General features: G+C 53.9%; 1 protein-coding gene across 6 annotated transcripts in view; it reads left to right on the top strand.

Moving 5' to 3' along the window:
- The window catches only part of LSR (lipolysis stimulated lipoprotein receptor), an 18,234-nt gene extending 3,102 nt beyond the window's left edge, over positions 1-15,132 (top strand). Inside the window, exons 3-10 of one of the 6 annotated variants that reach the window (XM_011982262.1) lie at positions 6,428-6,547; positions 9,107-9,163; positions 9,712-9,858; positions 13,503-13,676; positions 13,823-13,882; positions 13,980-14,111; positions 14,270-14,892; positions 14,982-15,122. In XM_011982262.1, the coding sequence (XP_011837652.1) occupies positions 6,428-6,547; positions 9,107-9,163; positions 9,712-9,858; positions 13,503-13,676; positions 13,823-13,882; positions 13,980-14,111; positions 14,270-14,892; positions 14,982-15,017 (1,349 nt within the window). In that variant the 3' untranslated portion in view covers positions 15,018-15,122. Of the gene's footprint in view, positions 1-6,427; positions 6,548-9,106; positions 9,164-9,711; positions 9,859-13,502; positions 13,677-13,822; positions 13,883-13,979; positions 14,112-14,269 lie in introns of all 6 variants that reach the window. The other 5 variants (XM_011982264.1, XM_011982263.1, XM_011982265.1 and 2 more) reach the window with 5 other exon arrangements.
- Positions 15,133-15,251: the final 119 nt, after the last annotated feature.

Raw genomic sequence — 15,251 nt, 5'->3', positions numbered from 1 at the left:
GCCGAGACTGCGCCACTGCACTCCAGCCTGGGGCACAGAGCGAGACTCCCTCTCAAAAAAAAAAAAAAAAAAAAAAATCATCAAACTGTTTCCCTCGTGGAGCCCACATTGCAGTGAGAGAGACAAACACAACACACTCTCAAGTGCTTGAAGATGAAGAAAACTAGGTAATGGAGAGAGGAGGCCAGGGTTTGTTCTATAATCATATTAATAACACGATCAGTAAGAAGTAAAATTTATCTAAGTAACAACTTATAAAGGGTCTACTGTGTGCTAAGCTCCCATCCAGCTTCCCAAGGATTAACTCAGACCACATAGTATTTGAATAGATTCTATTATTGTCATCTCACAGAGGCCCAGAGAGAGAAAGTGACTTGCCTAGTGTCACATCGCTGGTAAAGGGGCTGGGATTCTAACTCGGCCACTTCGGATCTAGTGGCCAAGTTCCTAATCCCTTTGCTTGCCTAGGGTGGTCCACAGAACTCAGAGGAGGTGGCAGGAGTGAACTGCAGGGGCAAGAGATCTTAATGGAGAAAGCCTACGACGTGCTAGGAACTGCACACACTTTCTCCCATTGAGTCCTCTCCTCTACCCTCCCGACAGCTGAGGCACAGAGAGGTTACCTTGTTCAAATGGGCGCATAGGAAGTCAAAGTCTGGAGCTGGGGTTTGAACCCAGGCAGCTCTGAGAACCCTTGTTCTTAACTGTAGTGCTGCCTCCTGATAGGATGTGTCTATTGGGACTAAGTAAAGGGCAGTCATTCATTCATTCATTTGGTATTTATCAAGCATCTACTATGTGTCATTGGTGCTGGGGATAGAGGTGATTGGGGTGGCTGGTTTCTGTCCTCAAGGAGATGACTTGAACCTGGGAGGTGGAGGTTGCCGTGAGCCAAGACTGCGCCACTGCACTCCAGCCTGGGCAACAGAGTGAGACCCCGTCGCAAAAAAAAAAAAAAAAAAAAGAAGAAAGAAAAGAAAATAGCACTGGGTGATGTGCTACATGGAGTGACTTGGGCTGTGAATATGATTTGAGGAGGGCCTGGGCCTGGGCCCTACAGAACCTAGAAGACAGAGAGGAAGGGGAGGGGCAGGGTGCCAGGGATGAGGGCTCATCTGCCTCATGTCTTAGTGTGTGTTCACTGTCTTAAACAAGCATTTAAAGTTGGGCATGGGGCAGAAGGGGGAAGGGAGCATCCCTTTGCAGACCCCAGGAAGGCAGGAACTGGAGCACATTCTGCTAGAGGATCGATGGGAAGCAGGGTTCCAGGGGCTGAGCCTGTGTCAGTTCTGTTTCAGAGGACGCACCAGGCTTGCTTGCCCTGGATTTCTGTGGGCCGCTCAGCCATGAGCATCCTACTGTTACTGAGGTCATAGAGCTTCTTAGGCCCCCTCCCCTCTAACCCAGGGATTGTGCCTGCCTGGACTGGGCATGACTGCTCAGCTCCTGCCAGGACAAGCCAAATACTGAGGGTGCTTCCTCTGCTGGGCACAAAAGTCCAGGATGACCCCCCCGGCTCTGTCTGGGGAAAGGGGCCCTGCATGCTTCAGGGGCCTCACAGGCCTGGGTCTTTCAAACCACCCCCACCTGGGCCCGTGTTTGATCAAGGCCCTGAGTGTAAACATCCATTGTGTGTGTGTCCTTTATCAGGAAAACCCGTAGCCAAAGGAGCTTCCTCCGTTTCAGCTTTGAGGATGGGGAAAAGTGGACTCCCCATGGTGTTCCTAGGGTCACCCACTGTGCTGCTTATTTTTATTTTTATTTTTTTTTTCTGTCGCCCAGGCTGGAGTGCAGTGGTGTGATCTCAGCTCACTGCAACCTCTGCCTCCCAGGTTCAAGCGATTCTCCTGCCTCAGCCTCCGGAGTAGCTGGGATTACGGGTGCACATCACTACACCTGGCTAATTTTTGTATCTTTTTGGTAGAGATGGGATTTTGCCATGTTAGTCAGGCTGGTCTCAAAATCCTGACCTCAGGTGATCTGCCTGCCTCGGCCCCCCAAAGTTCTGGGATTACAGATGTGAGCCACCATCCCCGGCCTATCCTGGTTTCAAAAGTGAAAATAGTCCTGGGTGAACTAGGAGGCCGTCCACTCCAGGCGTCCCTCAGGTCAGGTGGCTCATGCCCTGCTTCATCCTTTCATGCTTTGGGTGATAGACCAGCACCTGGACAGGAGGCCCTGTTCCACCTCCTCAGGCTCCTTGGGGTCCAAGTGCCCCCAACTCCAGTTGCACTGCAGCAGAGAGCCCATGGGACCTCTGAAATCATGAAGGTCACCTTTGCAGTGTATAAAGGAACCAGAGATTGGAGATGTGGAGGAGGCCTGGCTGCTGTTCCCCCTGGAGACCTGGCATCTCCTCCCCTAACCTAAAACAATGAAAGCAGTGCTCAGCCCGGGTGAGATCAGCGCCAGCCCAGGACCAGAAACAGGGTACGCCCTGCAGGAAGAAGGTGCGCCCAGGCCTTAGGAGGGATCAAAAGAAGCCAGAAAACTATATTTTTTGTGGGTTTTGAAAACGTCAGACAGGTCAAATAAAACACAGTGAGGTCCAGCCTTGGCCTATGAGATGCCAGATTTCAACCCCTGGCCTATAAGATCCATTTGCTATGTCAGGGGGTTCCTGTCCACGTCTTTTGCTTACAGCAGGGACCAGCTCTTGAGCTCCATTGTTGGAGAGGCATAGTCAGGGTCTCATTTGAAGACACTGGTGGCTTATGCCTATAATCCCAGCACTTTGGGAGGCTGAGGCAGGAGGATTGCTTGAGGACAGGAGTTGGGAGAACAGCCCGGGCAACACAGTGAGACCCAGACACTACAAAAAATAAATTAGCGGGGCATGATGGTGTACCCTGGTAATTCCAGCTCCTCTGGAGATGGGAAGATTGCTTGAGCCCAGGAGTTCGAGGCTGCAGTGACCCATGATCGCACCACTGCACTCCAGCCTGGGCGACAAAGCTAGGCCCTCTCAGAAAAGATACAGGTGGAAAAATGATGGACGAAGAGGGCATTGTGGCAAACCTGGAGGATTTAGGAGAACCTAGTTTAGAATTCTATGAGGATTCAATGAAAGAATGTGTGCAGAGGGGCCTAGCACATAGTAAGAGCTCAATAAATGGTGGGGGCACAGGGCAGTGGCTCACGCCTGTAAAATCCCAGCACTTTGGGAGGCTGAGGCAGGTGGATCACTTGACAGTGGCTTAGATGCCTGATCGTTAGGGGAAGTCGTGTCCTCAACCCCTTCACATCTGCTCTGAAGGTCACCATATCCGGTGGCCTCCTTGTTTAAAATGGCACAGCCCCCACTCCATGCCTGGCACTTTCTGTCTGCTGTCCCTGATTTGTTTTCTCCATACAGCTTATCTTTGTCTGATATGTGACATAGTTACATTTTTTATTTGTCTTTCTTTCCCAGTTAGAATCTGAGCTCTAGAAGGACAAGGGCAAGGATTTATAACTCAAAGGTTCTGGGCTTAGGCCTCTTTACACTCTTGATTTTGAGGTTAATTAAGAGCTCAGGCCTAGCAAAGTGGCTCATGCCTGGAATCCCAGCACTTTGGGAGGCCCAGGCGGGCAGATCACTTGAGGTCAGGAGTTCCAGATCAGCCTGGCCCACATAGTGAAAGCTCTGTCTCTACTAAAAATATAAAAATTAGCCAGTTATGAGTAGCTGGCGCCTATAATCCTAGCTACTCAAGAGGCTGAGGCAGGAGAATCGCTTGAACCCAGGAGGCGGAGGCTGCAGTGAGCCAAGGTCGCGCCACTGCACTCCAACCTGAGCAACAGAGCGAGACTCCATCTCAAAAAATAATAATAAGAGCTCAAAGAGTTTGTTTTCAAAGGTAGCAGACTGAGAAAAGTTTACAAAATAGTTTAAATGACAACTCCTTATAGATTAACATAAATAAAATAATTTTTATGAAAAACAATCATTTTCTGAAAGCAGACAAAAATATTGTGCATGAGAAGGTGGCATGGTTTTATTGTTTTGCAAGTCTCCGAAGCCTGGCTGGATAGAAGAGCCTGGCTTCTCAAAGCTGCTTCGGTCTGCTGTGATGTCTATCGTATGTCACGTAGCCTCTGGAAAACTCCAGTTAGTATTGTTGGGAAAATAACTTTGACCTCAGGATCTCCTGAAAATGTCTTGGGGAACCCCAGGGTCTAGAGGCTGCAGTTTGAGAACTGTTGCTGTGGTATACCAGGTGTCTCAAATACTGCCTAGAGCGTAGGTGGCACTCAGTAATTATTGTTTAAGAATGAATGAATGAATGAATGAAAGAAATGTGTCTTTGAATCCAGCCATGTGCCCAGAATGACAGGACAGATGACAAAAGCTAAGGGACTTTAGCATGACGGGAGAGGGGGTTCATTTCTTTTTCTTTTTTTTTTTTTTGCGATGGAGTCTCGCTCTGTTGCCCAGGCTGGAGTGCACTGGCGCGATCTCAGCTCACTGCAACCTCCGCCTCCTGGGTTCAAGTGATTCTCCTGCCTCAGCCTCCTGAGTAGCTGGGACTACAGGCACGCACCACCATGCCTGGCTAAGTTTTTACATTTTTGGTAGAGATAGGGTTTTACCATGTTGGCCAGGCTGGTCTGGAACTCCTGACCTCAAGTGATCCATCCGCCTCAGCCTCCCAGAGCGTTGGGATTACAGGTGTAAGCCACCGTGTCTGGCCAAGAGGGTGTTCATTTCTACTCCTGGCCAGGTATAGTGTCAGGCACTGGGGACCCAGCAGTGACAGGGCTGTGCCTCGTGGAGCCCACGTTTTCACCAGGCAAGGGATGGTCGGCCCCTAAGCTGGGAGATAGACTTCACCAGTTGGTTCGGGGAGCTGTGGGAGAAGCCCAGCCCATTGGGGGACAGTGCGAATCTAGAGCCAAGGCGATGGCAGGGGTGAGGCTGGCATGGTAGCTAGAGACCATGTTGTGCCAAGGGCCTTGGGGACCGTGGGACCTTAGGGAAGGCGTCTGGAATGCTGTAGCGAGACACTGTTGCAAGGAGAATTTTTCTGTAGACAGGAGGCCTTCCTTGTGAAGAAGGAAGAAGGAAAGGGTTCTTTCATTCCTGGGGGTGCCAGGCGCTGTGGACTGGCACGCGTGGTTGCCGCCATCACAGAGCTGTCGTGCAGGAGGGCAGCGCGTCCTTGGGAAGGTGGCAGGCTGGCAGGAAAGAGGCTGGGAAGCTGAGGGCGTTTCCTGCCTGAGATGCCCAATGTAGCATACTTCTCTCCCCACTGGCCTAAGGCGGAGTTGCCTGGTAGGTGCCCGCGTCCCACCTTGGTGAAAGGCTGAAGGTATTTAACTAATTAGGGCCTGAGGAGCAGAGAGGAAACAGGATGTGCCAAAACACTTTGATGGTTGGCAGAGTTAACAGGCTCCTTGTCTGCAGCTGCTTCAGACATGAGCGTCCCCAAGCCCTGGGCCTGACCTGGAATGTGGGGATGAAGGGGAGGGGGAGGGACCAAGGCCCTGGGAGGGTAAGTCTCTCTCCCCCACACAGACACACCCACTCCTTATGGGTGCCTGGGCATCTCCTGGTACCTAGAATCTGGACTGTTTATTTCCACACTCATCCCTGGGGTGTACACTAGGCCCTGTGGGTGGCAGTTCACATCAGGGGAGTTCAGACTTTGGATCTGAGAGGTGGTTCAGACATGGCTGGAAGTTGAGAAGCACAGACTGCTGGGTGTGGTGGCTCACGCCTGTAATCCCAGCACTTTGGGAGGTGAGGCGGGTGCGTCACCTGAGGTCAGGAGTTCGAAACCAGCTTGGTCAACATGGCGAAACCCCATCTGTACTAAAAATGCAAAAATTAGCCAGGCATGGTGGCAGGTGCCTGTAATCCCAGCTACATGGGAGGCGGAGATTGCAGTGAGCCAAGATTGGATCGCGCCATTGCACGCCAGCCTGGGCAGCAAAAGCGAAACTCTGATTCAAACAAAGAGAGCTGGGTGTGGTGGAGTGTGCCTGTAGTCCCAACTACTCAGGAGACTGAGGTGGGAGGATTGCTTGAGTCTGGGAGGTTGAAGCCGCAGTGAGCTATAATTACATCACTGCACTCCAGCCAGGGCCACAGAGTGAGACCCTGTCTCGAAAGAAAGAAAAAAAACCAACCTCAGGCTCTGAGGGCACCATTACTGCTCTACACTGAGGAGCTGTGCAGCTTTTCCAGACCCGATACGTCATCCACAAAACAGGAGTGCTAACGGCCCTGCCTCACAGACTTCTTGTAGTAGTCCAGGTGTTTCGAACGGGGCGTAAAAGGCCGCGTGCCATTGGTAGGAATCTTTGCATATGCATTTGATCATCTTCAGCCTGCCCAGCCCACCGCTTGCCCCGTCCTGGATGTGCTGGGAAGGGGGCTCTGACCCTCGTGGGGTTACGTGCCCCGGCCTCTAAGGTGCCCTCACGCCTTTTCATCCTGACCCAGATGCTGACCTGACCTTTGACGAGACGGCGTGGGGGGACAGCGGTGTGTATTACTGCTCTGTGGTCTCAGCCCAGGACCTCGAGGGGAACAATGAGGCCTACGCAGAGCTCATCGTCCTTGGTGAGTGGGCCTGGGAAGGGGGAGGCATGGCTCTTCCTTTTGTCCGCTTCTGTTCTGTCTGTCCTCCCCCGTGTCCGCCCTCTGCCCTCCAGCTTACCCTCTGGGCTCTGTCGCCTGCTCTGCTCTCCCCCAGGCTCTGCCAGTCACTTAGGCCCCCCTGTGCCCTGCACCCCAGGCAGGGACCACTGGCCCACGGTGCCTCCAATCAGCCAAGCCAAACTAAGAGTGGAGAGAATTGGCGACTCTGCCCCTTCAAAGTCTCATTTAAAGAAAAAATCCAGACTTGGGGTCCGGGTGCAGTAGTTTATGCCTGTAATCCCAGCACTTTGGGAGGCGGAGGCGGGGGGATCACTTGAGGCTAGGAGTTCGAGAACAGCCTAGCCAACATGGCAAAATCCCGTCTCTACAAAAAACATAAAAGCCAGGCGTGGTGGTGCACGTGCCTGTAATCCCAGTTACTCAGAAGGCTGAGGCATGAGGATTGCTTGAACCCGGGAGGCAGAGGTTGCAGTGAGCCAAGATCACGCCACTGCACTCACTCCGGCCTGGGCGACAGAGCGAGACTCCGTCCCAAAAAAAAAAAAAAAAAAAATCCAGACATGGTCAGAGTCCATGGGCAGTGAATGAGGACAGTTGATGGTCTGCAAAATTGACCCACCTCCTGCTACATCCCCAAGGCCTCATCTCACCTGAGTCCCTCGCTAAAGCACAGTGGCTTTGCCGTGTGCCCCGCTGGGATGGCGCTGCATGGCACACACAGAGTGTGTGTGAGTGCAGCTGAAACGAAGCCGATTCCAGACACCCAGGGGCAGGACGGGGTGTCTGTGTGGCTGGAAGCCCTCCCTCCATGTGTTAGGGGATGCTGCCATCCGCCAGGTGCCCTGCTGTAAGCCAACACACGGAGTCTCGTGTGGCATGTGCTCTGCAGGAGTGACGCCGCTGGGCTGTACACTACCATCTTCACATGTGTGAGTGAGCACGTGACTGGGGAGTACTTGGGCTGCAAGACAGAGTTCATGTGTGGGGGACGGAACACGTGCACCAGTGACCCAGGAACCTCTTCGTGTTCTTTGGTAAAATGCACCATTTGCATCAGCAGTTCCCAAAATGTAGTCTCCGGGTCTGTTTACACTCTAAAAAAATTATCGAGGGTCTCCAAGAGCTTTTGTTTGTTCCTGTGGGTTTTATGTCTATATGTTGCTTAATATATTAGGAATTAAAATGGGGAAATTTTTCAAGCCCAAGATACACAAGCAAGACTGGGCAACATGGCAAGACCCTGACTCTACAAAAAATTTTCAAATTAACAGGCGTGGTGGCATGCACCTGTGGGCCCAGCTTCTTGGGAGGCTGAGGCAGGAGTATCGCTTGTGCCCAGGAGGTCAAGGCTGCAGTGAGCCGTGCTTATGCTACTGCACTCTAGCATGGGTGACAAGAGACCCTGGCTCAAGAAACACACACACACACAAGCATATAGTCCATTAGGCATCAGGGCCATGATGACTTCGGGGAGCCTGGGAAACTCCACTGGACATTCATGGGAGAACAAGTGAAAAAGACAAATAACATCTTAGTGCTTTTCTAAAAATACTTCTTCTGGCCTTGTGGACAGGACCATGCTTTGAGAGCCGTGACTGACATGCCTCTGTCCTGTTGCGAGGGCCTACGGTGCCAAGTGCATGAGCTCTGGGGAGGGCTTCATGGGTGCAGCACTGGGCCTGTGGAGGCCCCTCAGACACAATGCTGGTGGGGCTCAGAGCTCCAGGGGGCACTCGAGGGAAGATAAGAACCTGGTCTGAGATGCGCGAATGTGATAGTGCCTGAGTAGAGATGGAGACCCTGTGGGCCCCAGAACCAGGACTGCGTATGACTTTCATATGTGGGCATTTTTGCTTCAATGGGTCCCTTCCTGTTTTAAAACAAAAATTTGTGATTATGTTCTCACAAAGACAGTTTATTACTATATATTCAGTGTTTATTTTTTTTCAGATTTGTAAAGTAAAATTAAATCATTTCAGCCAGGTGTGGTGGCACGTGCCTGTAGCCCTAGCTACTTACTCCGGAGGCTGAGGTGGGAGGATCGCCTGAGCCCAAGAGGTTGAGGCTGCAGTGAGCCATGATCGCACCCCTGCACTCCAGACTGGGCGACAGAGCTGAGATCCTGTCTGTCTCTTTATCTCGTGGGCCCTAGGGCACTGTGCCTGCTGGAACAGGACATCCCTATCACTGTGGTTGGAGCCCTTTGGGGTGCTAAAACCTATGAATGAGGAAAACTTAGGGTGCCCAAGCTGAGGCAGAGCCCTCAGAACCCCCTGGGATTTGTGTTGGAGTCCTCGTGGCATGAGACACAGGTGGATTATGCAATGGGAATTTCTTTCCTATGAGCACCCACATGTGGGCGGGTGGAGGGCAGGAGCCATGCGCTAGGGCTTCAGTCCTCAGCCCCTCCCCACTTTAGGGCACACCTTCCACTTGGCCAGCCTGGAACTGGGCTTTCGGGGGCGGCGCAGCCTGGGCTGGCTCTGGCCAGCATAATCTATTTCTCTTTTGTCCCTCCAGGGAGGACCTCAGGGGTGGCTGAGCTCTTACCTGGTTTTCAGGCGGGGCCCATGGAAGGTACGGGGGGTGGATCCTGTGTTGGGCTTCTCAGGAGCTCCCACACATCACCTACTGCTTCTGACTCTAGTTAGTATCCCCTTCCCCACTAAACCCTGCTCACTGTGGACCCCTCACTAACCTGGCCTGACTGTGGCTCTGAGGCATCTAGTGGCCTAGGCTGGGCTGGGCTGGGCTGAGGAGAGCCGGGGTGCAGGCCGGGGCTCTGTGACTGGCACCTGCAGTGCTCTTGAGGGCGTGGCGTCTGGGCAGCTGGCTCTCTTTGGTCTGGGGGCTGCAGTCTGCCTCCCTCTGGGCAGGCTGCCTCTTGTTTTCTGCCTTGTGTATTTGCACCTGCGGGAGGGCCCTAACTGGGGACTGGCCGGGATGGTAGAATGGGGAGTGTGCCATGCCCAGCCTCTAGCACAAAGAATCCAGCCAGGGCTGCAGGTTCCTTGGTGAGCTTTGCAAATAGTCGCCGACCTCAGTGCTGGTTGCGCACCGTGTGCCCCTGCTGTGCCCTGTTTCCTCCCAAGCCTCTGGGCTCAGGGCCTGTTCTCTCTTTGCAGACTGGCTCTTCGTGGTTGTGGTGTGCCTGGCTGCCTTCCTCGTCTTCCTCCTCCTGGGCATCTGCTGGTGCCAGTGCTGCCCACACACTTGCTGCTGCTACGTCAGGTGCCCCTGCTGCCCAGACAAGTGCTGCTGCCCTGAGGCCCGTAAGTACCCTGCTCATGGCCACCCTGGTTCGGGCAACATCCTGAGTCTGAGGGAAGGAGTTGGCCATCCACCTGCCCCCAGGACAGTGGCATTGGTCTGGAGGGTGTGAATTTAGCAAGTGGGGAGAAAGTAGGCTGAGGAGGGTCTGCTGCTTTAGATTGTCATTTACTTCCTCCAACTTTCAGTTTCTTTTTATGTATGTTGTTTTTTTCTTTTGTAAGTATAATCCATACACATGGTAAAAATGTTCAACAGTACAAGATACTAGTCACATGAAAGTAAAGCCCTCTTAAGAAACCAAATCTTGGCCAGGCCCAGTGATTACGCCTGTAATCCCAGCACTTTGGGAGGCCAAGATGAGCGGATCACTTGAGGTTGGGAGTTCCAGATCAGCCTGGCCAACATGGTAAAACCCTGTTCTCTACTAAAAATACAAAAATTAGCTGGGCATGGTGGTGTTCGCCTGTAATCCCAGCTACTCAGGAGACTGAGGCATGCGAATCGCTTGAACCCAGGAAGTGGAGGTTGCAGTGAGCTGAGATCACGCCACTGCACTCCAGCCTGGGCGACAGAGTGAGACTGTCCCAAAAAAAAAAGAAAAAAGAAAACAAATCTTAAGTGAAAAAGGTAAGAAACCAAACAAGGTTTACAACACTACATGATTTAAGCAAAAAAAAATTTTTTTTTATTTAGAGAAAGGGTCTCACTGTCATCCAGGCAGTGCAGTAGTGCGATCATAGCTCACCGCAGCCTCCAACTTCTGGGTTTAAGCAATCCTCCTGCCTCAGCCTCTAGAGCAGCTGGGACTGTAGACACACATCACCATGCCCAGCTAATTTTTTGATTGTTGTTTTTTGTAGAGACGGGGTCTCAGTATGTTGCCCAGCCTGATCTCAAACTCGGCCTCAGGTGATCCTCCCAAGTCAGCCTCCCCAAAGTGCTGGGATTACAGGCATGTGCCATCATGCTAGCCAATTTTTAAAATTTTTTTGTAGAGACAGGGTCTTGCTATGTTGCCCAGGCCGGTCTTAAACTCTTGACCTCAAGTGATCCTGCTTCAGGCTCCCGAAGTGATGGGATTACAGGCATGAGCTACCACACCTGGCCTTAAACTTAAGCAATTATTTTGAGACATTTTCACTCTGTCGCCCAGGCTGGACTGAAGTGGCGCGATCTCGGCTCACTGCAACCTCCGCCCCCCGGGTTTAAGCTATTCTCCTGCCTCAGCCTCCTGAGTAGCTGGGATATAGCACCTGCCACCACGCCTGACTAATTTTTGTATTTTCAGTAAAGACAGGGTTTCGCCATGTTGGCCAGGCTGGTCTCGAACTCGTGACCTCAGGCAATCCGCCCCGCCCCACCCCCACCTTGGCTTCCCAAAGTGCTAGGATTACAGGCATGAGCCACTGTGCCTGGCCAAATTTAAGCAAATTTTTGAAAACATATCCACAGGAATGCTGCACATTTTGCCCAGTTACTACGTCTAGGGTCATATCTAGCACACCAGCATGGGTACTGTGGAGAGCTGGGACTGGCTGTGGGACTAGAGCTAAAGGGGAAGTAAGCAAACCAAGCAGGGGAAGGTAAGAGAAGACAGAAGAGAGAGAGAGAGACCTAACTCTATGAGAGGAGTCAGACATGTGCAATTGAAAAAGACTTGCTCCTGCCTCTCTTCTGTGAATGTTTGTGAATATCCCAACGGGACACTTTCACAGAGGAGCTGATAGACCTGGTCACAGCCATCAGCCCCGGGACACCAGGCCACAGCGTGTACACTAAGTGGCACTGATGGACACTTCAGCATCCCTGCAACTGCTGTCCCATTTCCCCTCCTCGGGGACCACAGCTGTTGCCAGTCCTTGGTTTCCTTCAGGAGGGTGTCTGGGTAGACTGGCCTTTCTGCACAGTCCAAGACACATGAACAGTGAAGTACCAGGCGATCCTTGCAAGCGTGGGCAGGTGGAGAGCTGAGGCCTGCTTGACACCTTCCTGCTCAGAAGCCCAGTGAGCAGTTTCCCTCCCTAAAGCTCAGTGTCGTCCCCTGTGAAATGGGGCTTATGGCAAAGCTCACCGCTCTGGGTGCGTTTGGGGATTCGGTGAGCTCATGTGCACGCCATTGAGCATGGGACCTGATCTATATAAAATATTCTACGTCTGCCAGCTGCTGGGCACTGCCACTCCCAGCCTCAGTAGTGACTGAGGGCCAGGGCACCAGTCAGAGCCCTGGTGCACACAGAGTGACCCCAGAGAAGCAGCCTTCCCTCTCTGAGTCCTGTTTCCTTCTGTTAGGTCCCCACTTCATGGGGTGTTGTGGGTATTAAGGAAGTCACTGGCTAATTTTATAGTCATTGAAGTCAGTGGTGTGCAACCTGGTTCCTCAAAGGATCGCTTTCCTGAAAAAATTCCACTGCTCCCTGGAGCCTTATGCAGACCATCCCATCCCCTCCCTCTTGTCGTGTTTAGCTCACAGCTTTTTGCTCAGGCAGTGAGTGTCAGGTCCCTTTCACAGATAGGCTGCAACCAAGTTTGCAGTGAACTGACTAAGACCACAGCTAGGGCCAGGACTGTAAATGCTGGTCCCAATGCCACATTCCCCTGTCTCAACACCACATGTCCTCCATCTGGAGACCCTGTTACCCCAGCCTGGGGCCCCATTAACTCTCTGGCAGAGGCCCTGTTACATCTGCTGCTGCCACAGCCTCTGCCCACCTGTCAGGAGGCAGCAGGTCCCACTGCCACTGATGAAGTTGCAGGCTACCTGCGCTAATGAATGGGCTTCCTCTAGGCTGTGCACTTAGCCTTCTGCTTCCAAACCAAATGAGAGGTGAGGCACCCTCTCTGGGCCCATCTCTTTCCTCCATTTTCCTGTTGGGGTCCCAGGGAGGAAGCGACTTGCCTAGGGCCCAGGAACTTTGCAAGCCTCTTGCCTTAGGGAGGAGGATCTTACCTCGAGCTGTCAAGCCTAGACCCTGGCAGGGTGGGTAGGAATGGGCGCAGCCCATGAGTTAGAAACACTGGAGGAGATACTGCTGCTTGGCCAGGGCAGGCAAGTTAACTCCTGAGGCTCCTGCCATTGCATCTCGGTCTGGAAGGTGACCAGGTGGGCAGGATGCACGTCTCCCAGATGACTCATTTTTTCTAGAGCAGGGGCTTGGCCGCCAAAGAGGATACATGATTTTGGCTTGTGGGGACAGTGGTGGACCCAGCACCTGGGCTTTATATAAAGGGGCAGCTTTGTTGCCCTGTAAACACACAGACTGTGGGTGGCCACTTCTTCCAGTAAGTTAGCTGGGGAGTTGGAAGTTTAGGTAAAACCTTTTGATTGGCAAACGTTGGCAAATCACCATGCTGTTAAATGAAACATTGTCCTGCCACCCTGGGGCCGTGGGCTGCCTGTGTGCACCCTCTGAAAAATCACACAGGAAGTGGGGTGGGGTCTCTGTGAAGCTGGTGTCCCCCAACCTCAGGGATGCTGCAGAAATGGAATGAGGACCAGCAGGGACTCAGATGCCCACGGAAGCTCTACAGTGGAGAGGGCGGCTTGGGAAGGAGGTCCAGGCCCAGGTCCCTCTGAAAGCCAATGGGTATGGGGCAGCCTGGCTCCTGCCCCACCCGCCTTCTCAAGTTCATTGTGTCCTCACAGTGTATGCCGCCGGCAAAGCAGCCACCTCAGGTGTTCCCAGCATCTATGCCCCCAGCACCTATGCCCACCTGTCTCCCGCCAAGACCCCGCCCCCACCAACTGTGATTCCCATGGGCCCTGCCTACAACGGGTACCCTGGAGGGTACCCTGGGGACCTCGACAGGAGTAGCTCAGGTGAGGCTGGGGGAAGCAGGAACAGCTGGTGGGGGTGTGCTGGGCATCTGGACACTGAGGGGCAGGGGCTGGAAGGAAGAGGGTCTTGGGAGCTGAGGAGGGGCTCTGCTCCTGGTGAGCAGCAACTGACAGCCACTCTCTCCCAGCTGGTGGCCAAGGTTCCTACGTACCCCTGCTTCGGGACACAGACAGCAGTGTGGCCTCTGGTGAGAATCCATCATCCCAAAGTTGGATGTGCCTGTAAGGGGGAGGGCTGGGCCAGGATCCATCCTCCCAAACCGACCACCACCACCCTGTCCTTAGAAGTCCGCAGTGGCTACAGGATTCAGGCCAGCCAGCAAGACGACTCCATGCGGGTCCTGTACTACATGGAGAAGGAGCTGGCCAATTTCGACCCTTCTCGACCTGGCCCCCCCAATGGCCGTGTGGAGCGGGGTGAGCAAGAGCCTTGGGGTCTGAGGGCTTTTAAGCTTGCGGGGGGGAGGGGGGAAGCATGTCTCCCTGATACCTGCCCCAGGGACTCCTGGTGCAAACCCTGGACCTGGGCAAACCTGGGCTCCTCCAGTAGTCAGTGACACCCCCCTTCCCTGCAGCCATGAGTGAAGTCACCTCCCTCCATGAGGACGACTGGCGATCTCGGCCTCCCCGGGGCCCTGCCCTCACCCCGATCCGGGATGAGGAGTGGGGTGGCCACTCCCCCCGGAGTCCCAGGGGATGGGACCCAGAGACCCCCAGGGAGCAGGCAGGCGGGGGCTGGCGGGCCAGGCGGCCCCGGGCCCGCTCCGTGGACGCCCTGGACGACCTCACCCCGCCAAGCTCCACCGAGTCAGGGAGCAGGTCTCCCCCGAGTAGTGGTGGGAGGAGAGGCCGGGCCTACATGCCCCCGCGGAGCCGCAGCCGGGACGACCTCTATGACCAAGAAGACTCGAGAGACTTCCCACCCTCCCGGGACCCTCACTACGACGACATCAGGTCTCGGGAGCGCCTCCCTGCCGACCCCAGGTCCCACTACCACCGTACCCGGGACCCTCGGGACAACGGCTCCAGGTCCGGGGACCCCCCCGATGATGGGCGGCTACTGGAGGAGGCCGTGAGGAAGAAGGGGTCGGGGGAGAGACGGAGACCCTACAAGGAGGAAGAGGCCTACTATCCGCCCGCGCCGCCCCCGTACTCGGAGACCGACTCGCAGGCGTCCCGCGAGCGCAGGCTCAAGAAGGTGAGGGCCGCCCTCCCTGGCGTCCAGATCGTTCCTGGGTCCCCAGCCGGTCCCCGCGGCTCATACCCTTCTTCCTTTCTCCCTTGCAGAACCTGGCCCTGAGTCGGGAAAGTTTAGTCGTCTGATCTGACGTTTTCTACGTAGCTTTTGTATTTTTTTTTTTAATTTGAAGGAACACTGATGAAGCCCTGCCATGCCCCTTCCGAGTCTAATAAAACGTATAATCACAAGCTCTGGAGAGAACCATTTGTTCAGCCGCGTAGGGCGGGGAACGGGGACTGCTCCCGTGTGCGTCTGTAAAGCCCCGCGTCCCGGGGGCGCCGGAGTCCCGGGCCGGGAAGGAGAGATCCAGCCTGGCC

This window comes from Mandrillus leucophaeus, unplaced genomic scaffold (genome assembly GCF_000951045.1).
Source record: "Mandrillus leucophaeus isolate KB7577 unplaced genomic scaffold, Mleu.le_1.0 Scaffold238, whole genome shotgun sequence".
Taxonomy (NCBI): Eukaryota; Metazoa; Chordata; class Mammalia; order Primates; family Cercopithecidae; genus Mandrillus; species Mandrillus leucophaeus.
This window is presented reverse-complemented; position numbering and strand designations above follow the sequence as displayed.